This window comes from Dermacentor silvarum, chromosome 2, assembly GCF_013339745.2.
Source record: "Dermacentor silvarum isolate Dsil-2018 chromosome 2, BIME_Dsil_1.4, whole genome shotgun sequence".
Lineage (NCBI taxonomy): Eukaryota > Metazoa > Arthropoda > Arachnida > Ixodida > Ixodidae > Dermacentor > Dermacentor silvarum.
In genome coordinates this window covers 245,698,120-245,725,498 of record NC_051155.1, presented here as the reverse complement: position 1 = coordinate 245,725,498, position 27,379 = coordinate 245,698,120, and the positions used below count along the sequence as shown (strand labels likewise).

Below are 27,379 nucleotides of genomic sequence, written 5' to 3'. Positions count from 1 at the left end.
CTAGCACAAACGCGTTAGAAACGTGCAGTACTCTCTAGTAAGGGGGAGCGGCCACAGCGTCGTACGCAGCCATTTACACATGCCGGAACGTGCACCGCGTTTGCCGACGCCATCACATCACTGCTGAGAGAGTATACCCCCCGTATTCATAAACGCTCCTCGACTTGAACTTGACTTGCCACCGCCTTGGGCAGCGCGTTCGAAACGCGTTGAAGGTAAGGCGGAGAGGCCACAGCGTCTTACACCAGCTTCTTACACGGGCCGTAACGCGCTAGCACAAACGCGTTAGAAACGCGCTAGAAACGCGGCCTTTCGTTAATGTTGGGTATTTATTGCCATCGTGGTGCGTGTGTCTATGTGCGCTTCATGGCGTAGTGGTTAGCACCGCGCGTTCGGAAGCGAGGGGTCCCTGGTTCGATTCCGCGCTACGGACACAACTTTCGGAATTTTTTTTTTTCATAAAATGCCGGAAGCGTTCTCCAGAAGCCGGAAGTCCGGAACCGGAAGCGGAACCGGAAGCGGAACCGGAAGCGGAACCGGAAGTGGAAACGGAAGTGGAAGTGGAACCGGAAGCGGAAGTCGGCTTCCGGTTATACTATACGTATACATATATATGTATATATGGGTATACATACATATATGGACACACAACGCCATCTATTGAGCAATTCATAAAACTACACGTGGCTACCTACTACGACGGGGACGAACGGGTGCCGCTATAAAGAGCTTCGCCCCTAAAACCAGATAGTGTGCCATTTACAAATTCTCGGCTAGCCTACTTTTATGGTTTTGCGCACCAGGGTCATGAGAGCCCCCCACTCCGAAGTGCAATGAATGTGTTAAGCAATGCAATGAATCTGTCAAGCAATGACTGCATCTGTTTCCTTCCTACAGGGAGTGACCAAGCCATAGGAGTTCAGTGCATGTGCATACCAATGAGATTTTTCAGCTGTGGTGACAAGTGCAAAAAGCTGAGGTGCTTCCTTCCCTTTGCACATCACTTGAAGTGCCTACTTCCTTAACACTCAGCCAGCATTTAGTAAGGAACAGTTTTCAAGCCAACCATATTATTTTTGTTTGCCTGTGTCAAGTCAGCAGCACACAATGCGGACCTGTAGGACAGGCAGCTCAGCTTTGTAAAGCCCTGCTGATGAGAATGTAAGCAACACAAACCAGGCATTTAACACAGGCCATTGGAGCAGCTCACCTGAAGGATGAACCTCGGCTGAAGAGCCGTGCTTTCTGCCGGGGGCTCTTTTTGACCTCAGTGCAGCGAAAAAATGCATGGTTCTCTATGCACTTTTTCCAGAAGTTCTTGCACTCATTGCGGCTTTCAAAGAAGTACTCCACAGTGTCCTTGTAGTAGCCCTGGGAACAAACACGAAAAGTCGGCCATTTTATGTTTCTTTTGAAATAACATTATGCAACGTCCAACTAAGAATTGCTGAAAACATGGATTCAAGCCTCATTTTAACTCTAAAAATGTGGTCATTTTCGGTGCTTTTATGTTTTAACATTTTATTTCAAGATGTAGTAGTCACAACGTATACTCCAACATATAAAAATATAGATTGATCACTGGTGTTCTGAAGGGATGTATAGCAGTAATAATTGCTCAGACAACTTTTTAGAATTTTTAGGCACAACTTCAAAGAAGCACCTCAAGGAACAAGAATATAAGTTATAATTTGCTATTATTAGTATAAGTACTGATGGTAAATTATTAAAAAATCTTAAATATGCAAAATATGCATCTGGATCCTACTTCCCAACTTTTGTAAGTCAGATTGAGCAAAAAAATCATTATGAAGAATAGTTGGTGTCAATACTCGCCATAGTGATGCCCACTATATGCAGAAAATCACTACCTTCGCAAATGTGAAAAATTGTATTTGTTTTTACTCATTGCAGCAGGCACCTGTATTGTTTTTTACTTTGTTCTTTAGGCTCACGACGCAATGGTTGTCAGGTCAGGGAGCACACAGAAGCCTTCTCATACTTGATTATTGCATTCGATCAGCTTTTCTGTGCAAACAAGGTGGTCAAGTGTGCGTTCAACTGACACTGGAGCATCCACATGCTTTGTTCCGTTCCTGTACAGTGATGGATAGTAATGTGGAGTGTTGCACAATATTATACAGTAGTCAAACTTCGGTCGAAGGTCGGTCTGAAATCGACTGCGTGCTCTTGTATGAGTGAAAACCCCCCCACGACGTGAAGTATTGCTCGTAGTATTTTGTACATACAGCCGAATCCATCTATAATGAACTCGATAGTTCCGCGAGAAGCGGTTGTTATTTATGTAGTGCGTTATAGATGAACTCACCCTTATAGACTAAAATTTTTAACTGCATTGAAGCTGGCATCAGCAGTTGCAATTCGGCAGCACATTGGTTCGAAAACCAGATGTTCAGTGCCATATTTGTTCACGGTGCATTCCTACACCTAGCTGTAAACTTCCGTCAGAAACGCCCATTTAAAGAACGAAATGTAGCTGTATCAAAACGGCGCCCATTTCCGATCACCTAGTCATTTCGAAACTGCAAGCACAGCCGGCATTTTTTATTCGAGAGCTTGCGATATGTTTTACTAACAGCGGGACATGACAAGCAGAATAGTGTGAAGCGTTCTAGTTGGGTGAGAGTGTAGACTTTGGAAACCACGGCGGCATTCTGCCAGTCAGCGAAGGTCTTGGACATCGTGGTCTTGGCATTACGACTGCACGCAAGCCACACAAGAGCCGTAAAATTACGTTATCTATGTCGCGTCGGTCCGCAAGAACATTGCCTTCAATGCCTCTATGCCCAGGCACCCAGCATATTATTACTTGTTGTTTAGATGCATAAACAGAGCAGATCAGTGAATAGAGGTTGATAATTACAGAGTGTTTATGTTGTTGCGGCATCATTAACACTTTAACAACACTTAAAGAGTCAGTAAATATTACAGCCTTTTGAAGTTTCAGTCTATCAATGTGTTTCACCGCTGATAGTACTGCATAGGCTTCTGCCGTAAAGACACTTGTTTGGGGATAAAGTACATCGGATTCCGAGAAGGACGGACCAACTGCCGCCTAGGAAACGCCAGAATGTGACTTTGATGCGTCAGTGTTAAATTCAGGGCAAGAGTGCTTCTACTTTAATTCTAAAAAGTGCATTTGAATGTGTGCGTCTGGCGTGTGATTTGTGACTTCAATAAACAATCTGTCACATTCTACCAGCTGGCACTGCCACGGCGGTAGCAGCTTCGCTGGAGGCATTAGGCAATGTTCAAGTAATGGAGCACCCATTTCTTCACTGAGCTTTCTCACATGTAACGAGAAGGGCTGCTTCGCTGTTGGCCGTTTATTAAATAGTGTGGCACATGTGGTATCGTTTATGGTAGAATAGGTAGGATGTGTACAGTTTGAATTAGTGTTCAGGAAATATGTAAAACTGGCATAAGACCTCTGAAGGTGGAGCGACCCCATGTTTGCTTCTACATAAAGGCTTTCTACGGGGCTTGTCCTGAAGGCCCCGGTCGCGAGGCGGATTCCTAAATGGAGAACAGGATCCAATATTTTTAAAGCACTGGGTGCAGCAGACTGATTAACTATCGCACCGTAGTCAAGTCATGAGCCGACAAGGCACCTATACAAGTTCAAAATGCATTTCCTGTCGCTGCCCCATGTTGTACGCGACAGCAGCTTCAATAAGTTCATTGTTTTCAGGCACTTGACCTTCAAGTATTTGACGTGCTAAAAAACATGAATTGTTCAAAATTTAAAACGTCACCGCGAACCGTTATCAGCAATTGGCAATGCGCAAACGAAGCACCACCAAACCGTGACCTCCAGATAACGGTGTAGTAACCGCCGAACCTTTATGACATTGCGTGGCAGCAGCAAATGGTGCAGCGTTCTCGCCGACTCGGGCCGCGTCAACAGGAACGCTTGAGCAACCGTTGTTCCCATGATGGAAGGACATAGATGATCGTTCCAAATCGTTGAAACAGGCGTAATGCACAAGGTGCTGTATGGACAATTGTGAAATAACAAGATTGACGCCATCGTGGCATCCAATATCGCACCGGCGCATGCACCAGTGCACATCCTGAACCATGCTATTTATGCTGTACGTCTCCTCGTTAGAGGTGTGCCTTGAAAGCATGTGACCGTCTTCCCTGCTTCCGAAATCCGCGCACAGCAGTCGCTCACTCATCTCGAAGGCTGCATCATTGTCGCGGTTGGACTGGAGCGTGGGGCGCACGTACTGCCGTGCACCGTTTCGTTGCGCTACCGTGCTTTGGTACTTCGTGTGTGCCCTCTTTTTACCGTGACCGAATTCAAAGGGTTCGTTGTAACAATACAGCGATTTAAAAAACTTTCGTTATAGCTGGACACAGTTTCAATACGCAGGTTCAGAAAACCGTAAATGCACTGAAATGTGGCAGTTATAACCGATAGAACGTTATTATCTGGGATCGTTATATGTGGGTTCGACTGTACGCTGTTGAATTGCTGATGGATCCCGTGGTTGGTGGGGAAAATAAACTTGCACTTGATATTAGTCGAATACAATTATCAAAATAACATGCACTCATGAGCATCTACGGTTGTTTGAGACATAACAGCCTATACAGACCATTGGGCTGATAACGCTTCTGTTTTCTGTCTTTAACAACGAAGTTTACGGTACTACAGTCGATTCGCAAGCATGAAAACAGATGTATAATACCCCTGTCAAGCGGGCAAGTTAAGTGCACTTACGGAGAGTGTCACTCGGTTTAAGTGCACTTTGCCCAATCTAAACGTCGCAAGTGGAGTGTCACTCGCTGCAGAGTGCACTCCGGTCGAAGTGCGTTCACGGAACGCACTTTGCTGGCCGAGTGCGTAGCCTCGTCGCCAGCGGTTTCAATGTTATAACATGTAATGCATAAAGAAAGGACACAGAAGTTCAATTTAGTGGTTGAACAGCTCTTGCGCACAAATAATAGCCTAAAACACGTTCATATTCTGCTCGAGCAGAATCAAATGCCGCCTTGCCGCACGCCGCTATGTCGTTCTGGATTGGCTAGGCATTTATCTTGGCCGGCATTGACTTTCCACACTCTTAAATAAAAAATATTTTCATTTTTTGTTCAAAAAACATTGATTAAGTTTGCTTTATTAATAATACAACGTAAGACAAGCACTTTTTAGAAGTACTTTTCTTTGTAATCTACGTTTTCACAAAACGCGTTCGTAGTCTGTCGCCATTTTTTTTACTGCGAGTGCACTCTGTTTTCCCGTTTAGAACCGCGTAGCCTAAAGTGTCACTCAAGGTCCCGAAGTACACTCCCCGTAAGTGCACTTAACGTGCCTGCTTGACAGGGGTATAAGTGTGTTCAGCGTTTCATGACCATGTTACGTGACTTAACTTCTCATAAAACTAAGAAATTCTTTGTGTAACAGCCCAAGAAGGTGGCACCCCATGAATCGAATACTATAAAATCGTCTATACATCAGATTAGAAAATTGACAACCCAACAGCAGCTTCTGTGTCTCCACCGCTGCTGTCGTTTAAAAATTGTTGCCGAGTCAACCAAACCACAAATTTTACGTATTTTTACTGAAGTGCTAAGAGCCCTACAGGCTAGATTCGACGATACCTCTAGTCAAAGTTTTATTTTCCAGACTCCTCAGTCTGCTAAAAAAGTTAAAGTTCAGTCGTCATTCCAGGTGGTGCATAATGGTGCTAGTGAAGAATTTCAACGGAAATATTTAACAACGCACAGAAAAACTGTCGATCAAATTGATCGATTTATATAGATGCGGTAACGAAAGAGTTAATGTGTGAACTCGTGGCAGCATCAGACACCTTTCAACTCCCAAGTTCTGCAACACCATACAGCCATAACGACAGTTTTCTTCCCCCAATCCCAATGGAGGATTGGAATACTTTGCCACCAAGAGTTACTGAAGCTAAGAATTTCGCAGCAAAACTGCAGCATCCCATTTTTCATTTTCACAATGAAGTCTGTAACCTATTAGTCCCATGCAAAAAAATATCAATACAAGGATTCTGGCTTGATTCCTGCACGTGCATTGTGCCACTGACACTATTTGCTAGGTGTGCAAGCCACATTTTACATACAGTGGAATCTCGATGATACGATCACGGCTAATACGAATTTCCGGATGATACGAATTTTTCTGCGGTACCGGCCGAGCCCCATTAATTTGCAACGTGTTAGAAAACGGTTGTTACGAATCGATTTTCGACCCGCGTCGGTTGATACGAATAAATGCCGCCCCACCGACGGCCGCGAAAGAGAACAGCGCGCAGTCACGCGCTGTCTCCCTTTCTCTTTTGGTGCGGAGGCGCGGACGCGACGCCGGACAGCACGGAGGCCGCGACTGGGCGCGAAGAGTTCGAAGCGGTGGCGCTTTCGTTGCTTTTGTGCTTTTCCTCCTTTTCCGCGTGCCATCGGACGGAGCGGCTGCCGTGCTTCGGGCCGTGTTCTTTCAGTTTGCGCCATTTTGCCTAGTCGCAGCGAGCTACGTCTACCGAGATACGATCTCGGCTGATTCGCGCGGCCATACGCCAAGGCGTGGGAGCCTCCGTTGGTGCATCTTCCGTTGGCTGCGTTATCGGTGCCAATGGCACAGAGCGATTGTCGGTTTCGCTGCTGGAGTCACACGGTGCAAGATAGCGCGGCACGTAATCCAAGGTGCAGTGGCGCACCAACGGGGGACGATTCGGGGGTTGTAACCCCCCCTGAAGACGACTTAACCCCCCCCTTTGTTTAACCCCTTTCTTTCTTTACGCATTTGAGTACTGCAACTAAGATGCAAGACGCGCAATCATCTGCACACTCGCAAAAAGTGAATTTTTTTTTTTTTTTGCCGTAAAGAAATCGACATTAGTGCTGTTTAGATGGTATTGGCAAACTGTCAACCTCCCCCCCCCCCCCCCTGGCAGAGATCCTGGGTGCGCTACTGCCACGGTGCAAGGTTGCGCTCGTTCAGTCCGGTGCTCCTCCGCTTCTCCCGCTAATCGCCGTATTTTTCTTGCCGTAGGAGCACTTCCGTATTCCGAAGGCGTGCTTTGTCCAAAGTTTATTCACCATCGTTGCTCCATCACTAACCTGGGAGCTCTCAGTAATCCGAATTCTGTGTGTCAAGTGAAGACGCCGGCGTGGTTTACGAAGCTGACAACTGCGCTTGCCATCTTGCCCCTGCCAGAGCAGCAACCACTGGAGAGACAAACGCCTTTCAGCACGGCAGCCAATCGGAGGCCCGCTTTCATTGGAGGGCCCGTGTGACTACCTATCGCAGACCCGCGCTTCTTTTGTTTTTGTGCGTTTGTTACAAGACGGCGACGACGGGCGAACTGAGAAGCGGAACGGCGAAACTTTGAGCTTTCGAACGATACCAAGATGTCGGCGCTCGGTGGCGGGAAATACAATATATGGCTCCGTGAACTGCGGTGATTTTGCGCGAATTAAACCTGTTTTCTCACCCTGCGCACTGACGAATTAAACTTTTTCGGACACTTTAGTGCGTTTTCAGCCAAGCCATTTTGATGCAGCGTAGATTATGCGTTGCCGATACCCAAACGCGTGGTTTTCAAAAATCTATTTTTCTCGCGATTTTCGCGATCTGATCCCTGCGTCCCCCTTTAATTTAGCTAGTTTTAATTGTGTTTCGATGATACGAATTTCGGCTAATACGAATATTTTTCGTGACCCTGTGAGATTCGTATCATCGAGATTCCACTATTGTTTTTTACATTCAGGATGTCTTATTCCCTTTGCTATTAGGTACCAAACACCATTGGCAGCAGCAGGCACAATGGACGCAAATAATAAAAAAGTAAAGAATTCTAGGGCGGCAGGCTGACATGCGACCTCGACTTTGCGAGGTTTCTTGCATTGGAGTTAACATATGCTCGCAGCTGCGCACCGATCAGTCTGAGCTCTCTGGTAAATTTGCTTTGATTTTGACCCTAGACAGCTAAAACCAATTTCCGGAAATAAAAATCGGCTTAATTTTTTTTTAGTTTACACCAAAATCACTGAGCCCTGGATTTAACTAACTTTTTTGTAAGTAAATAAACATTTACTGATCATTTCATGCTGATTAGGCTGAAATCTGGCAGTGCATGATGCTGCTAATAATTTGATGCAGCTTTATAAAACTCCCACAAGCCATCAGCCACCTGGCAACCTGCCAAACCAGCTGCACTGCCAAGTTAGCAGCCGTGTCTGCACTCAACCAATGCCGCCAACTCTCACATAAGGTTGTCGTGGTTAAGGGTTCTATACTACCAGAATGAAACACGAACAGCAGAGCATGTACAGTACTCACGGATTGAAACGGGACAGGCAAACTTCTGGTAGATCACTCCTTATGTGCAATTACTCGAGAGTACCATGTCATGTTGCTTCGAATCTGGTCACAAAAGGTGACGCGGACTCTGATCTAAGCGTACGAGTTGAGATTACGCCGATGTCACACGAACTACCGACCGTGGAAACAAAGCATGCGCATTGGTTAGGCCTAAATTGTCTCGTTTCAATCCGTGAGCACTGTACGTGGCTTCCAGTACGACGGAATGCTGATAAGTGTTCAGGAGGGGTGTGCAAGTACTGAATAGTAGATATAGTCACCCTCCTAAAGTTCCACCTGTAGCCACAGACGCGTCAATGTCTATTATACTTCCACTGTGTGAAAACAGCATGCTTGGCCTGCACAAGGAATGCTGCTGCCCATAGACGCTAACACGTTTTCTGCCCACTGCCTGATATCTCCTGAAAGTTATTTTATCTCCTAAAGTGAACAACCAAGAACACCAATGCTGTATACCATGAAATTTGTGACATGGGTTGTTTTCTTTACGTAGGATTTCAGATTGCCCAGTTCCTGAATGGTTTGTGGTATTTCACAATAAAAATGCTTGCTTCAATAAAAGAGCTTGCCACACTCATTTGGAACGCCAAATATTGCATTGCTTGCCGCATAACATTATTGCAGTGCATTTGGCGTGTTTAGAGATGCAGTTCAATGGTGCACGGCTTAGCGCAATATATGAAGCGGCCTCGAGGTAATGTGTTTTGCAAAAGGGCTCAACTCAGTTATTTGTCCCTTCAGTGTGGCATTATTAAGTTATATCAATATTTATATTCCCTTTCAGAAAACAATATAGCACCTACATGTCTGATTTGCCTTGGCACTATTTCACGGATAGTAAAGATACACTGAGCGAGCTCACATGAAAACACCTTAAAAAAATTATTTTCCTATGGTGAATGCACTGGTAAAACAAATCAGAGCCATCATCAAAACATTGGCACTACTTGGCGTAGAACACAAGAACAGATGCTCCACACATGAGCCCATGCACACAGCTTTAGCTGTGCTGCCACAGAAAGTTGTCACTCGGTATAAAGATTTAGCACGAAGTTGTTAATAGGAAGCTTTTGCTTTAATTTTAATTATTACCCCTTTTTTTTGCCACATGAATGCAAACAGTTTTGAAAGAATGCTTCAGCTGTCTAAATTGATTTAGTGATGCTCTTTAGCGTCCCCTTACCATTAACATAGAAAACTGCTCCAGGCCCCTATCCCTTTAAAAAGCAATATATTTTAGAAATGCTAATGGGAATACATGCTCCCGAGTAACTGTCCATGCATACCATTTGCCATTTATCCCATACTGTGGAATCTCGTTAAACTGTACCCACTTAATCCGCAGTTTCTTATTAAATGCAGTGGAGATGAATCCACAACTTACCCTTTAATTAATGTGTTTATTACCCACTTAACTCTTTCCCTACCACACCCTTTTGGCATCGTTAGCCCGCTATAAATAGTTTGAAACGGCGCTTTCAAGACCTTCCATGCCGCTCACGGACACACTGTGCTATCGGACATAAAGGAGAACTATATTTTTGCTTTCTAAGCAGTTCGCTTTTCTCCCGCCAGGCGGTGATTTTTGAACGCGCTCCGAAGTTTCGCAATCGTCAAAGTAGAAAGCAAAAACGGCCGCCTCCAGGAGCGGTGCACGCGCTTCGAAAGATCACAGATCTCGTGATTCCGCTGCGTCTGCGGCTGATTTTATTGATGGATCGAGCAGCAGCGAGTCTGAGGATGCTGCCTTTTCGTCGGACTCTGAGAGCGACGATGACACAAACTAGCCCGGAACATAGGTGAATGCAGCCTGGCATACTTAACTGTGCTTGCAGTTAAATTTTTGTACAGTCGAACCTGGATATATCGAACCCACATATAATGAATTATTGTCTATATGAAACAGCTGTAAAATCCCCTTGAAAAATTTATGTATGAAACTTTTATTTTATATATAGAGCTATCTATATATTGGACTTTTTTGTGATCCCCTTCAGATTCGGTATATCTGGGTTCGAGTGTAGTGGAATACCTGTTCAATGAAAAATTTTGAGGTTTTCTTTTTATTTTTTTTTGGGGGGGGGGGGGGAGATAATGCCTATTAGATGGCAATACATTTTCCATATATTACCATTTTTGTTACATGTTTTTCCTAGTACTAGATACAAGTGTGTCTTTACAAACTTTGTTCCATTTTATCCCACAATCTTGATTCTGGCAATTTATATCTTCTTTATGAGATATATCTCGTTATGACATACATCAGTCTTTGAAAAAAACAAGTCCACTTGTCGAAACCTTGGCTCCTGCTTCCACCTCGTTCTCGTGTTGCTCATCATCTCATTAATAAAGCTTTTATGCAGTGACAAGTGTGTTGATTCTCCTTTTTGTTTAAGAATTACATAAAATATTGAGCAGAGTAGTTTCATCAGAAAGAAGATCTGGCGTAACCAACAAAAAACACCTATTTTCCCCACGGTAGGAAAAGAGTTAAGCCGTAGTGGTACATCGTGTGCCTGTCAGTTAATGCGTACAATCCATTTCTTGTAAGGTGCCCATCATACAGCTCAGTTGCAGTCTTCTGCTCCTACGTCAACCAATTCTGCATGGATTGCACCAAGTGCGAGCTATGCATTGCATGCAAAACACGCACACTGTGCGCACGCATCTCTGTGCTTGTTGCTGAGCCATAGCCTCCGAGCTATGCTACGCACAAGCTCGAACTAGACATCTTGGAGGCCATGGCGGAGCCCCCTTGAGAGATCCCATTGCCGGTGAGAGCGCTCTCGCACAAGATCTTCCCGCCCTTGCTGGCGAGAGTCTAGCGCACGGTGGTCTAGCAAAAGCTGTGAAGAGAGCCCCGAAAGTGCGCACATGTGCTCAGTTGATTTGTTCACCGGCACATTGCATGTGTGCTGAACTTCGCGACAGTGATCTACGGACACAGCATGATTATGACAGGACCGCACAATGTCGAACAGGATAGTAAAGCGTTGCGTGCTGCGAGACATTGCTTGCAAAAGTTTTGGCAGTGACAAGGTGGCGACGATAGAGAGCTGCGATTTTCTGTGTTCTGCAATGTAAACAAAGAAATCGAAACTTGTAAAGATTTGCCCGATAGTGACATTGTTAACTCTGTTAGTGCTGAGTTACTCAGTGCAAGCGACGATAAAGACGATAACGCTGAGCCAAAAGACATGCCATGTCCGACAGCTGCGGAAACCATATGAGCACTGGATGTGATGTGGCTGTTCTCTAAAATGAGGGGATTAATGGACTTATTGGTCTTCTAGTTGGATGGCTTCGAGACTGCAGTTGGTGCAAAACCACTGACGCGGCAAACGAAAGTGACAGATCATTTGCGGCCTCTTTTCACAAAATAAAAGGGTTTCTTGGTTTTCTGGTGAAACGCGTCTTATCTCACAGGCAAGTAAGTGCGTATTTCTTACTTTTGGGTAAGCTGTAGTACCGCTTAGCTTGTACTTTTTTCGCATCCCCATCTTGTACAGTTTAACAAGGTTCTGCTTTAAATGAATAAAAGAAATGTCACAGTTTTGCCCGAAAGGCAGAGCATTGATTGCAATAGCAAACCGGTGGACAGCTATATGAAGCAAGGATAGTAGTTTCATCGATCGTATACACTTGTAAACATAGGCATACTAACTAAATTAACAAGCATGGTGTCACGCGCGCACAAGCAAATATGAACGCATCTCACTCGATGACCGCGGAAACGCGCTTTCAAAGCGCTGTAGTGAGTAAGCGCAGCAGCAGCAAGCGAATTGACCTTCGTCCCACTGCTCACAGCAACGCCAACTAAGCCACGAAAACACAACGCAGGGAGGACTGTGCCCCTGCCGCAGATGGCTTTCAAGATACAGACGCTCAGGTGGGCGTGCCCGGCACAGAACGCGGCCTCCCCCCCTCCTATCCTCCCCTCGGAGGCTTGCGGCCCGACGGGTGGACGTGGTCGCTCAGGTGGAGTAAAAAGCCCCCCTCCGGAGTGTTGCACACGAGTGGAAGACTGCGCGCTTCCTTCCCGCCGCGAGATTGAGCCACGATTGCCATCTCACCCTCACACGCTTTTTCTTGCACATAGAGCATACGACGTGCAGCAACGATTTTATCGCCTGTGGACTTATCCACCGACGACAGCTATGCGCCTGGAGTGTCCATATAATTGCTATCACAATAAAAATTGTTAAAAGTGACTATGATTAATCATGCTTTGATAGACTAGTAAAACCAAAGGTTCTGCTTTTGCTGCTCTGCCATCAAGCGGCAGTGATGATGAGGTTTCGCTAGAAGGTTAACTCACGTATCCCTCCGGGTGGAGCTTGATGAGGAAGCGCTTGCGCTTGAAGCTCAGCTTGCGGATTTTGGCCCAGGAGAAGGTATTGATGCGTGTGGTGCCCTGGAACACTATGACACCCATGTGGGCCACTGCCAAGTTGAGAGAGAGGCCCTCGGAGTCATGGGCGGGGCTCAGCCGCACCCCGTACAGCTCACAGCGACGTGCTGTCTCCAGCAGATTGAGGTCCGCCTGGGCCGGACTCTGGCCCACATGCCGCTGATGGCACTCCATGATGCGTGCCTCGAGCTCTGCATCCTGGTGGGGCACAAACTTGTAGCTTGACAGGTATGAGGCATCAGGGTAGTCTTCTGCCACGTAATCCCCACATGAAGCTGCAGACAAAGTTAAACCAGTTCACTGTAAGAGGCCTAAACATACAAGGTGCCCATCACACAGCTTCCCCACATAGAATAGTGCTTCATAATGACATGCACCATTATCAAGGCCACAAGGCCGCAGTTTATTATCCGAAAACTCATTTTCCTATGCAAGTTCAAAAGCAGACTTATATTCCCACTGCTTGATAGCCTTCATAAACACATCAATATCCAGTGCAATGTGGCTACATCTTTCTGGAAATAACAAGATTGTTAGTGTACTGGCAAACCCCAATAAATAGGCCACAAGAGTTCTGCAGACTGGCATACTTATGTGGGCCATGACATTGGTGTATTGAATTTTCACATTTCAGTGGAAAGGAGAGAGCGGAGAAATCTGCAATAACTTTGTAATGACCAATATCAGTAACTCAGATCATAATGTGGCAGGCTGGCAACCTGGTGGTTGCTACCACCGGAAGCAAACACCAAGTTGATATGCCACACATCACATCAAAACCCACGGCCAACCGCTGGTGAAAGAAAGGAGCCAGAAATAGGCAGGAAAGCCTGACAGAGAATCAGCATCTTCTCGCGTCATGCTTGACACGTTGTGGCATCACAATCGATGACGTCAATGGTCCTTAACATCACAGAGTCACAAGGCACTGCGATTTGTGGTCAGCCACTTGTACGATCTTTAATCCTTTATGTGCTCTGCCTATGTAACACCTTGTCGCCCGCCCTATCTACACAAAAGTTTGTTAAACTGAAATTGTATGGCAGCTTTTGTTCGTATGCAGACGTCAACATTCACAAACAGGTCCTGGATTCCAAGCAAGTGGAAAGACAGCTACTCTGACACTGTGTTGGTTCTGAGTTTGCCCCAACCTTCATAGCTACAAGCTATCCCAAGGCCCCCCCTTGACCAGAGGCAGATTCACACTACTATTTTATATGCTATATAATGTGGAAATGAAACAAAAGTTATCCTTGTTAAAGCCACTGCTTCTGCAAAAATTCAAGTGACATGCGAGCCACGATGCAGCCTTAGTCCCCTCGCTGACAGTATGCTTCGAGCCAGCAGGCTGTACTATCTGAACAGAAGGTGTGCTCACCCTGGACAATGTAGGAGGCCAGCAGTGCAGCAGTGGGGTCGCTGCACTGGAGCAGACCCTGCGAAAGGTCCCTCTTGATCTGCAGGCTGAACAGGTACCTAGCCAGAAAAAAATATGCTGCTTGCTGAGTTAACACCAAATGGCTGTAAAGAGTATTTATGTGCACATATACTAGGTGTTTTTTTTTTTAACGTTAACAGAATTATTAAAAATCACCCGTAGCATATAGCACAAATCTATCTACTCACTGAGCTTGATTACTCGAAGAGGTGGACATTACTGTATTTATTTGAATATAAGCGAGGTTTTTCCCCAAAATCCTTAGCCTCTAAATAACCCCTCCTTATACACAAATTTCACCTTTATGTGTGGCTTTACGGCAGTGCGTGCCGCGATGCTGTGAAGCCACACCTTAAAGGCGAAAATGCGCATATAAACCAAACTTCACGTTTCAAAGCTCCTTTCCCCCTATTTCATGGTCACCATTCCGCGTTTTGGCTGTGTTAGTAATTCAGTATTACAGGCAATTCCCGCCGAGTCTGAATAATCTATCGGCCTTATATTAGGGTGCATACTTGGGTTGTTTTTCTTGGGTAACCCTACTGGGGCCCCCTTGCCTTATAATCGTGACCACATTATAACTGAATAAATAGGGTACTTAAGCAGGAAATTAAAATGCACAATTGAGTAATTAACAAAATGTCACTAATCAACTGTTTAACTAATTACTGTAATGCACATAATCTGATATAAAAATTGAAGTATGTAATTTCACAAGGTGCATCCACTTGAAACGAATTTTGAAACTAGCACCAGTTTTGGGATAAGTGCTGCCAAACTTACAGTAAAAATGTACTGTTGTTCCACTAGTTTTTTCAAACAAACACCTTTTTATGCACTGAAGCTAAAACATTTGTGGAACTGATGTCATCCTCAGAATTCTTTCCAAATGGATACAGCTTTCAAACTCACTGGCTGGAATTCCTAAACTGCAATATGTGTCATAAATTATTTAGTCTAGAAGTTAGTTAGCAAATCTTCATTAATTAATCAAGCATTCATTTTGGTTTTTCGTGCAAATGACGTCTGCCTCCGAGAGCCATCCTGCTCAAGAAGTAGAATCGTGCTACGTGCCATGGGTGATTTCTAAAAATTTTGTTAATGATTAAAGAAAACACTCCTTAAACTAGCCTGAATGAACACACTGAGAGGACATGCACAATATTGCGACAAAAACATACTGTAAAATTCTAAGCAAGCGCCCTGCCCTTATGGTGAAAGATAATCCTACAAAAGTTGAAGGAGGGGAGGGGGCCTGGCTCGGTCACGGACCAAAATTCAAGGGATGTCAGCCCCAGATCCGGCAACCAGCGAGCTAGGTCTACACAGTCTCCCAGCGATCGCAAGCTCGCCTGGCTAACGCGTTTGCTTCCGTCGGCGTCGATAAAATCAAAGGTATTGCAATTTACAACACCGATAAGCAGGGTGGCTAAAGTTTAAGTCCTATGCGGGTGGCTGCAGCCAAGCGTGAGCAGATGGTTGAATTAAAAGCATTAACGTGAGCAGACAGGCCAAATTAACAAGATTTTATTGTATTCGCACATCATTAGTGCATGACTCAGCCAAAAGCTGTAGTCAAACCTCGTTAATACGTAGTCGGCCGGGAACGACGTTTAGGTACGCACTAAACGATGTACGAATAAACTGTCCATGCCAGTTTAGCAGCTACTTACCGACCGGAAAAAAACTATGTTACGACGCTCTCAAACACACGCACTCAGACAGGCTTTATTTGCGGGTAGGCAGCAAAAAATCGGTGATCTTCACTTGCCGCCGTGGTGGCCTTGCCGCGACGACGGCATCTTCAAACTCGATAAGGCCACGAGCCGTTTGTGCCATGAGGCCCCGCTTACTAACTAAATTAACAAGCACGGTGTAACACGTGCACAGGTAAACATGAACACATCTTGCTCGATCACCGCGGAAATTCGCTGTCAAAACGCTGGAGTGAGGAGGCACGGCAGCAGCAGCGAGCAGCGAGCAGCACAGCACAGCGCATACGAAGCTACCGGCACTAGTTGCACTTTGTCTGCAGATCGCTTTGAAGATGAGGCCCACGTGGGAGCACACTTTTTCCATGTTGCAAATCGTTTCAAGATACGGCTCCCGCGCAGCCGCCGCCGAAGTAAACTCCTCCCTTTCTCGCCTCCCCTGCTGTGCCTCGCGCACGACAGAAACGCACTTCTGCCTCGCCTTTCTCCCTCACGCACGCGAGATTGAGTCGGCTGACCCTCACAAGCTTTCACTTGCACATACAGCGTACGGTGCACTGCAACAATGTTGCCATGTTTGGACTTTATACAGAACCTCAAATCGACGTCCACGGTGACTGCAGAAATGCGCTTCGCAATAAAATGTGCTTCTGCGCAGTTGCTACTTAAATTGAATTCGACGGCGAGAGCAAATTCGCACCCCCTACAGGCAGCGTCTTCGCGTTACTGGCAGCCAATCTTGAAGGCCATGCTTTTGTCCGTGGCAATGGGCAACAGCTGTATGAGCAGGAAAAACGTCATGGTGGCCATGTTTTAAGTTCACTATCACTGGCAACTGTCGTGCGGGCGTCAAAACTCGAGAATCGAACATCTGCGCACATGAGATTTTGTGCCTGTGCGTGTAGAACAAGAAAGAAAAATAGTACTCCCTAACCGTTTGGTGGGCAATGAACAACTACGGCTTAAGCGGTCAGCCAATACATGGGGTTCAATGGGGGCTGGGAGGGCAATCTTCGCGACTACGTTTAAACCGCAATTACAGATTAAATGGGTACATATTAATGAGGTTTGACTGTATTGTTGAGCAAACAACTCAGTGTAATCAAAAACACAGACACAAGAAAAGGAGACAAAGACAAGCGCTTGTCTTTGTCTTCCTTTCTTGTGTGTTTTTTATTGCGTTGAGTTGCTTGCTGAGTTATGGAAAACCAACTAGCCCAAAAATTAACTATTCTATAATATATGACTGTATTAGGGTTTGCAATACATAAAAAGAATAAAATGGTAAAATCACTGAAACCTCACCTTGTAAACTCCTCTTCAAGTTGACATGGATCAGGTGTATAAAACTTGACAGCAAAGTACATGACAGGTGACACCATAGAAAGGCCCATCTGGCGGCACATGGGCTTCTCATTATCCAGCCAGTACTGCAACGACAAACAGGAAAAGATTATGTTCCAAATTCAGAAGGCAGTTTTCAGCATGCACTAGACGTTTTATGGCACCATACAGACCCTCTAACGTTTCTTTTTTGAGCGAATACAAATGTTTTCTATATGGCATAAACTTGACTATCAGTGCATTTTTTATTCACCACAGCTTGCTCTTCACAATAAGCAAAACCACTAATATCAAATCTAAGAAGGAAAACCATGCCTAGCAACAAGCCCATCAAAGTAGGCAACCAATGTCTTTAAATAAACTGCACATGTTGGGCAAATGAGCTACATGTACTGAAGGGTTATACAAGCTACACTTTTCACTAGTTTTTTTGCACAGTGTCACAAATGTCGCCCACATCTGTCTTTTGCCCCAGCAATGAGTTCTTGCTTGCAATTATGCCAGTCCTCTAACACGCTCCATATTACACATCTGTTCACTTGTGCACATACACAACACATGCATAAATTCTGGTGACATATTGAGCAAGTATATGGTGGCTGAATGAAATTCTGTGACACTTCATAATGACTTTTGCATTCGCTACATCATGCTCACTGCAATGTGCTGTTGGTACATACCAAAGGGTAAATTTCCTACCTGTGCCACCATTTTGCTATGTGTGATCTACTGCGATCTGGAACCTTAAAGCTGTAACACCTGTGTCAGAATGGCTTCAGCACAACCAACAGTACCAGCACTGTGGTTTTGCTGCTCATGTCATTCACTATGTATCACTAAGGGGCCTTTTACGTTGTGCAGAACAAGTAGTGTGTCACTATCATGCTCACGTATCTAGCTCAGGTGGTTACAGCAGCCGTTTACAGTGGTTACAACAATCACGTCTATTTACTTTCCTTTGAACCTTTTCAATACGTATGTACTCCATACAAGCTCAGGTGGTTACAGCAGCCGTTTACAGTGGTTACAACAATCACGTCTATTTACTTTCCTTTGAGCCTTTTCAATACGTATGTACTCCAGGTGTGCTAAAACAGTCAACTCAGTGCAACACTTGTAAAGCCCAGTGGGACGTTTACTCCTCTCCCGTCCCCTGACATTTGTCTTCCCCAAAGAATTATTGATTTCTCAACATTTACCATTCCCACATGACGTACACATGACAGAGGGAGCTGATTTCAAGTTCAGTAGCATAAATGCATATTGTCACATTGTAGTGATGCTGAAGAACACAGTAGAAAAACTGTGAATCACAAAAGAACTTTTTATTGGGCGAACCTGTGCCCACAAAAGCAAGTGACACTCGAAGCACAACGAAAGTGGCGAGCACAATCGGCGAAATCTGATTGGAGGGTCAAGCGCGTCTGCTTTTGCACATGACTCATCGAAGGTTCCAGCGTAATCACTGGTGCCTGCATGCCTTCAAGAGAGTACTACACAATTGCAATCATGCAATCAGATTACACAAGGCTCAGTGAAAACAGACAACGGATAGAACTATCGACAACATTCGAGAAACTTCTTATACATGCAGGTATGTCCTGCACCAAGCGATTACGTTTAACATTCATTAGCAGGTGAAAAGCGGTCACCAGAGAAAGATAAACAAATACACGTGTCAATATAGAATATATGGGTCAAACATGATGCATTTTCAGGAGGCCCAAAAGTAAAAACTGTGAGACGGTTTCCTGTCAGAATTAGTTAAAACAAATTCACAGTGAGCAGAACTCAGGCTGGCCAAATAGTCTGAGTGTTTTAAGAGCTATATAGATGGGGCACTTACAGCTTACTTATAGCTCTTTGCGATAAGGAACTAAAGTTCCTCAGGAGTTAATTCAGTTTGGCCTGTGTCCACCATGTATATTGTTAAATCTGTATTTTTTAGTGTTTTTGACGCATGCGCAGCAGGAGTTGACTGACGATGACTCGCCTTCCCTTTGCCCACTTTTTTTTTTTTCTTTCTGCCCGTTGCGAATTCTATATATTTGCGCAGGCTTCAATAAAGGTGTTGTTGGCAGTCAGCGCTCGTCCTGTGTTCTCTCTCTTGTCCGTGTTTTTTGGCACTGTTTTAAATATGAATGATCCGTACCAACTAGCTCGCACCCAAACCCTTCTGAGTCAAGAGGAGCACCATCAGCCGAAACAAAATTTCTGAAATCGAATTCAAGCATGTACTAAATTTTATGCATATAACTAGACGTACCCGATATCCTGCTTTTTCGTGTCTTGTCAAATGATGTGAAGTGTCGCCGGTGGCTGACGTGATCAAGCGGTCACTTAGGTGTGATTTGGCATCTTAGCTTCCGACGCGTCGCACACCGTTTGTTGCGCTGTGCAAAGTGAGCTGCACAGTGCGCGTCCTGTGCCGAGTCGCGCGAAATCTCGCAAAAGTGATCGTATTCCTGAATGCAACTATATATTTCCGAGGTGGCAACGTAGAAATGGGCAGACTATGCTGCGCACGCGCTGCCCACGCCGGTCGCTGCCATGCTGGTAGCATGTTTACATTTCTCCCGTGGCCAGCGCTGTGCCAGCATTCGATTTTGCAAACTTCGGGCAGCTCCGGGTTGTCTTGGGATCCCAGCCCATGTGACTTCCTATCAGAACCGGAACTAGCTGGCTGCCGCCTGGCTGCCAGCGGGCTGCCAGAACTCCGAAAATCGAAGAAGCCCAGTAAAAGGCATGCATTCATTTTTTCGAACTGCCAGATTTTTCTGACGTTTTTGCCGCCCCTAGAGAGTCCAAAAAATCAGAAGCTTACTGTACTCATGAAAACTAGGAGCATAAGAAGTGATTCACCGTAGCAAGCTACGACAGCAGCGGCGAGCATACATTAACAGCAACATGCTATCGGCAGCGCTGTGCAAAACCACGCAAGAAACATCAAAGGGACACCATGTAAAGAGAAACAGTCTTCGATTTTGTGGTATTAAGTAGATTATTAGAACAGAAAATGAAGGCCACGGTCCTCAATAAATTTTGCACCGCGATACCAGTGCTAGCTTGACATCGCGAATTGCAAAGCACATTTTCGTACTTGAGCTGCTGTGGACTTGTAAAAGCTCTTGAAATTTGCTAAGTACCCTTCCACTCTTCTAGGATGGAATGTACTACAACTCCACCAAAGAACAGTTATCTGAGCCCGAGCAGTCACCATAAAAGTCTATGACGTCACGGTGAGCTGGGGCGGGAAATCCAAGATGCGGTCGTCACTTGTCTTTCGTTCTTGCATCTCTTCTGGCTTACGAAGCCTGTGTTCACAGTAAGAGGGCCTTTTTTTTATTTATATAAATAAGTAATTGACTAGTGCAGCTGAAATTAGTTTTTATTCTATTTTACCGCTTTGTAGGCTTGATATTCCACACATTTCGATTTCGTTCTATGAACCATATCACGGCGGTGCGAAAGCGTAATGTTCTTTATTCTGCCACTGATATGCACTCGCAGGAAAGGCGTACAGGGCTAGTCTACTTGCTCGTTCGTGTTCAACTTTTTTACCACGAGCTTTACCAAAGGCACATGTATTACCACAGACATCGCTGACAAAGAGCATAAACCACGGTCTAGCACCTGATCACCGTGCGTTTTGTTATAATGCTGTATGCTAAATTCAATGACCTCAAATTCTCTTGAAAAAAAAAAAGAATATAGTGCAACTAATAAAGTTGCAAGCAAGCAATATGAATGCGCAAATGAATAAGAATGGACACTGATCACCTTTATGTCTAACAAAGCACCATCACGCATCAGCCCTCGATGCGTAAAATTACTGTGTTGATCATACCATCACAAAGCTAGCATGGCCACCCAACTCATTGTAGCCTCATGAACACCTCATGGTTAGTGTATAAAAATAGGAATTAATTCGATTCTGTCACCTGTCACAGCACCAGTCTTGTTGGCTGTAATGTCCTGAACGAATGTGGCCAATGAATGCAAGGACGCCACGGTTTGTTTTGTATTGCGTAGTAGCTTCCCAATCTTCACACCCCCGAAACTACATTGTGGCGCAGCAGTAGCGTAATTTAGGTGAAAAAGACACTTTTGGAGCAGTACGAAGCAATAAATTCCAGTCGGCGCAGAATGCCGCAATTGGAACAGCATTCCCGCCACTGACAGCAACATAAGTGGTGCAAGAAGCTAGTATTTACACATGATATAGTGATGCAAGCATTTCTTCAAAGACAATCGAAAACTGTTTCATTTATTTCACCTTAAGGGCCCGAAGGCATAACATAAGGGGGGGTCATAAAACACATGTAAACTTAAATTATTTAAACAAAAATGCAAAAATACACCAGAAATGCTGTTGCTGTTTAACAGAAACACTTTCACATGTAACTGTAGATTGTTCCAGATAGAGTGTCAGCACTGAAATAGCATTGCAGATCTAGTCCAGATGGTCTGGGCCTGCCCTTCCTATAACGACCCGAATAGAAATGTAGAATCCTGGAGGACCTTATTACTCAATCGCAAAGGAAAATAGCAGCGCAAAGTCATCAATCTCGCCCTGACCGTGTGGGGTCTCACATGTGCTCTTGGGACAAAGGAACGACAACACAGTAGTGCAAACAATCACAAGGGCATTTACTACGCCTTTCATACACTAATACACACTAGCCGAATTACTACCAATAGAACATTCACAAGGGCGCGCGACAAATCAAGGAAGTCCAACTCACCGCGACCGGATAGCGAGCGAATATGTTCACCCCATGCTATAATACCATCGCCTGGTCGTTCACGTGTACGGTCACGCGAACGGTGGCGCATTCGAACGATCCGTGTTCGTCCATACCGGTGCCCCGCTCCGAGCCACGCGAGACGTCTTGCGAAGCGTGGATCGGTGCACGCACGGGACATCTGCATCACTCACCGATCCCAACCCAAAGAAGAAGCACCCTTGACCTTTCTCTCCCAAGTCACCCCGCCGTTCGGCGGCGTTAGCATGGCGACAATCGCGCCATCTCCCGCAATGCGCCGCAACCACCACGACCGCCGCCGGGCTTAGCCACGCGGCGAAGCCAGACTACAGGAGACATGCGGGGAAAACAACATCAGGGGACGCGTGAGAGTCGCGCATCCCCACATCCCCCCAACCTTAAATCACTAAACATACTCCGGCGAAAAATGTCCATGCGCTTTCCATAACATGCGAGCCGACATTGTCTCTGGGGTTCACCGCTGGCGTCCGTTGGTCACAGCACCAGCTTTGCAGATTCGATGGCACGACTCCAGCACAGGACTCCGGAAACGGCGACGGCAGAAGTCGGCACGAGCAAGCGTCGCTCGCGCCGACGCGCCCTGCCGGCGAGAGCAGCTGCAGCCGTTGGTGACTGCCGGCTCTTTTCCCAGCCGCCAAGGGTAGCGAGAAGGACACAGGCGGCCACCGAAATCGCTGCGCCGAACTGGCCACAGGCATCTGCATCGCCTGGGGTAGCTCAATTGGCGTCCGCGGCAGCAGCGCTGACGATGTGCAGGTGACCGCAAACCAGGGGTGACTCCGCTCACGCTGCGTGCACTCAACGCACTCGACAAACACTAAAGTAGTGCAAGGGAGAGGAATTCGGCATACATCGCCCACGTGGTACGATGTTCAATTCGGCTAGCGAAATATGGGACGGCATTTTAGTTGCTAAGTTCACGTGAACAAAGCTTGCTTTCATGAGTCGAACACGTAATTTCAATTCGTGCGAGGCGAACTAATGAGGGAAGCAACGTGCGACACCTCAACACCCCGGTCCACCAGGTTGTGTCCCTCCACGTGCGACAGGCGGCTTCGTAAAGCCTTAGGCCTAATGCGTCGCTACCCTGACAACAACCGGCATCCAAAAAAAAAAAACATCACCCAAAATGGGCACAACTGGCAGCCGCGAGGAGACGTTAGCTCTGTGAGGTGGTCCTACCCCGCTCGGTGCACACAGCATCAGAGTTGATGGCGCCCACCGTCCAAGACGGTGTCAGAGAGCCCGGTGCCAGGCCGCAATACCAGTCAGCCCGTAGCGACACCAGTGGCCCGCGGCCACCCAGCTCCCTGAGCCGCGACTTCCGAAGTCGAAGAGATAGAAGAAGCTATTTACATAAGAAATTCGGACCACCCACGAGGCTTCCGCACTCACTCGCTTCAGGCTTGCCAATGCTCCGCGGGCGCTAGGCCTTGCTCTCCCAGGATGCAGACCACGTGGCTCTCGTACCGACGAGTGTACTTCAAAACACTCGCGAAAAGGCTTAGCATGTTGAAAAGTTCAAACACGCTACAGCAACCGTCGCCTTGCTCAAGAAAGCACGCCGCCGACGCTAGCAATCAAAATCCACGCTAGGAATACGCTTCGGTTCAAACAAAGGTTGTCTCGAACCGAGCAAAACTCAAAATTATCGTCCAATGTCCCAAGAGGCCCCACGTTGGGTGCCAGATGTGGGGTCTCACATGTGCTCTTGAGACAAAGGAACGACAACACAGTAGTGCAAACAATCACAAGGGCATTTATTGCGCCTTTCGTACACTAATACACACTAGCCGAATTACTACCAATAGAACATTCACATGGGCGCGCGACAAATCAATTCCTCCGACTCACCGCGACCGGATAGCGAATGAATATGTTCACCCCATGCTATGATACCATCGCCTAGCCCTAGTCGTTGACGTGTACAGTCACGCGAACGGTGGCGCATTCGAACGATCCGTGTTCGTCCATACCGGTGCCCCGCTCCGAGCCACGCGAGACGTCTTGCGAAGCGTAGACCGGCGCACGCACGGGACGTCCGCGTCACTCCCCGATCCCAACCCAAAGAGGAAGCGCCCTCAACCTTTCTCTCCCAAGTCACCCCGCCGTTCGGCGGCGTTAGCATCGCGACACTCGCGCCATCTCCCGCAATGCGCCGCAACCACCACGACCACCGCCGGGCTTAGCCACGCGGAGAAGCCGGACTACAGGAGACATGCGGGGAAAACAACATCAGGGGACGCGTGAGTCGTGCATCCCCACAACCGCCACCGAGTCCCAAGGGATTCCGGCCGCCGGTTAGGGGGATGAATGGGGGCTGAGAGTTAAGCCTTCGCCCCCGTCATTTTTGACGGGTGCAAATAAATGTTACTTCTCTCTCTCTCTCCAGATAGAGATGGCACTCAAACAAACTATTTGTTTTCAAAAATTTGTAATGATTTTTAGGGGGAGAAAGTTGTTTGATAAAGCAAAGGTAGTACAGTTAAACCTGCTTATAACGAACCTCCATATAACGAATTCCTGGATATAACGAAGTTTTTCTATTCCCCGCCGTTACTCTATAGAAGCACATGTATTTGAGACCTCTACATAACGAAGTGGCAGCGGGAGACCCCCTCGAAATAACGAATTTTCCCCGCCGACAACCTAGAGATTTCGCCCCAAATTTTGTCATTTTTGCGCGAGCAGCAACCGGAAGCACCTTCTCCGCCACGACGAAATGCGAAGCGGCGGCGGCGCACTTGGCGCGCTCGAATTCACGGCGACTGCAAGGTGAGAGCGAGCACACGTGTGTGTGCATGCGAGCGTGCGCGAGGCCGGCCTGCATCCCTCGACCCGGCGATCTTGCTGCCACTGGCGTGACCTTTCCCCCTCCCTTCGTTCAAACCTGATCCCGCCACTTGCTGCAGCTGGCCTAGCCCGCCAAGCCGGCACTCTCCTTTTCCAGTTGATGTTGCCGAAAAAAAAGAAACATTCTTTTTTTTTTTTTCAATGCGCTGGCAGCGCTACTCTTTGCTTACTGCACAAGTCTCTGCGCTTTACTTCACTAACCTGACGCTCTATAATAAGGCCGTTTATAGTCCGCCGTAAGCGCGCGCACGCGCACGCTACATCAGCAGCGGTGCAGCCAACGTAACCAGTGGCTTCCAACGTGCCCCTACGGGCTCGGCGCCGAATTGGCTCCTGAACTATTCACGCGTTGGTCGCGCCGACCGCGTCGACCCGCAATGCCATTTCACCCGAAGAAATAAAGGCGCCCACACCTCTTCGCCGATGGTCGCAGACAGCCGTTCAAAGCGGTGCACGGGCTTGGGATCGTTCTGCGCATGCTCTGAAGATAACAGCCGACGACGTGCGCGTCGGAGTATAGAGGATGGCGTTTCGGCTGGCGCAGCGCAACCGGCGTAGCGTGACTGGCCGCAAACGACGCTGGCCCGCACGCCGATAACGTCAGACTATAAACAGGCCTTATACGAAGCCATCGGTAAGCAATAAGAATTGAGTAAATACGGTAAGCGTTTGTTTTTCGAATTTTTGTGCCGAACCTGCATATAACGAAATCCTCTTTATAACGAAGTTTTTCTGGAATTTGTCAATTTCATTATATCCAGGTTTAATTGTATTTCTAATTCTGAATTGAAAACTTAAGAAGCATCAATGGAATCTTGAAGGCCGCAAAGTCAGAAGAATCATCAAACTAGATTTGTATAAGCAATTAACAGGTAGTACTTCCACTTAGAGGATAGGAGCTTAGATGATGAAAGAGGTGATGTAAAAGTTCTTTAGTGCATGTTTTTGGATACTTACTAAGCAAGTAATTCCTAATAGGTGAAACAGTGGTATAGTGAATCATACTTGCTTTGAGTGGTCAAATGGCCGGCTGCGGACTGCACCAGCATCCGCAGCTGATACCATTTTACCAAGCATTTTTCTTTTGAATTCCTCATTCTAGGTAACCTTCATTTTGTGTAACACCCCTTTTAATGACTATAGGTGTCTTCAAGGTTTAGGATGTGTCGTTTTAATGCTTTGACGGTTTGTCGTAATTTTTTTTGTTTGTGTTGTTTTTATGTTAACATGTATTACCTGTTTGAATACGTCTACTGTCACTATTATTGATTTATTGTAACACCCCTATGTAATGCCCTATGGGCCTTTAGAGTACTTGAATAATTGAAAAAAAAAAAAAAAAAAAAACCTCGCGGTAGCTGCTAGGTTCCACTTTAATTTTTTTTTATAGCGCATAGACTAGCATGTGGCCTGACTCTGCATGGTCTCACCGCGGTGTCAGCCGTACTTATTTTTGCGAAAGACGGTAACTCAATAAGCCGATTGACCATTCTAAACAAATTGTATTCAGAGCTGTACAATAAATATTGTGCGCATGAATTAATGTGCACAAGTTACAGAAGTGTTTAGTAAAGCCTGATATTGAATGGGTTTTAATTAGGGCTCATATGCAAAAACTAATTTTCCTAATGAGTAAAGCTATATGCACATCAAATTTTAGATTGGAATCTACAATGGCTCCTAAGAACTTTGCATGATTTGCTTGCTTAATTTCAATGCTATTTACGAATAATTGTAAATTGGTCATCACTTTGACTAGACTGGAGAACTACTCATTACGACTTAGCTGGGTTCATGTTCATATAACTATTCTTTTAACAGATGTACAGCACAGTTACCTTAACTTACCTAATATAGTTCAGTGGTGTTTTTGGCTGTGGCTGTTGCTACTATTGTTGCATCATCGGCGTAAAGGAACTACTTGTGAGCACTCCACTGCTGGCACCACATAATAGCACAGGTTACAGGGAGAGGTGGGAGGGGCATGAAGAAGGCTGCTTGACTTCAATATGTCAGTACATGCAGACCGACAAAGTGCTCATCAGCAAGCTTCAAGGGACTGTTTCACAGGAAGCGTTTTAATTGGTTTCTAAACACAGCACTGGCATGGAAAAACACAATATTACTTTTGCACACTTCAGTTTGCTGGACCCCACCGACAAATGCTCAAGGACTCACATAAGCACACAATAAGCTTGGTATCCCTACAAAATGTGTTGGTCATTTTTAAGTGTAGTAAATTTGAGATACTATGCCTTGCATTTCACCGGGACAGCAGTATTGTGCACAAGGAGCAATAAACATCATTTGTATGTCTGCATTCCTGTGTGGTGCCCTTGGTTCCAAATAACAAACCTGCACATGTGCAAGTATGTGAAAAAAGGAAAGAAAGATTTCACTCCCCCCCCATAACACAACTTTTCTTCTCACTTGAGGTAAAGGCATGCAGTATTACGCAAA

General features: G+C 46.0%; 1 protein-coding gene across 1 annotated transcript in view; it reads right to left on the bottom strand.

Moving 5' to 3' along the window:
* LOC119443034 (FERM, ARHGEF and pleckstrin domain-containing protein 2-like) overlaps positions 1 to 27,379 on the bottom strand; it is a 128,821-nt gene that overhangs the window by 93,715 nt on the left and 7,727 nt on the right. Inside the window, exons 4-7 of the mRNA XM_037708160.2 lie at positions 17,241 to 17,365; positions 14,164 to 14,261; positions 12,693 to 13,060; positions 1,211 to 1,371 (exon numbers count right to left, since the gene is read on the bottom strand). Coding sequence (XP_037564088.1) covers positions 1,211 to 1,371; positions 12,693 to 13,060; positions 14,164 to 14,261; positions 17,241 to 17,365 — 752 coding nt within the window. The remainder of the gene's footprint in view (positions 1 to 1,210; positions 1,372 to 12,692; positions 13,061 to 14,163; positions 14,262 to 17,240; positions 17,366 to 27,379) is intronic.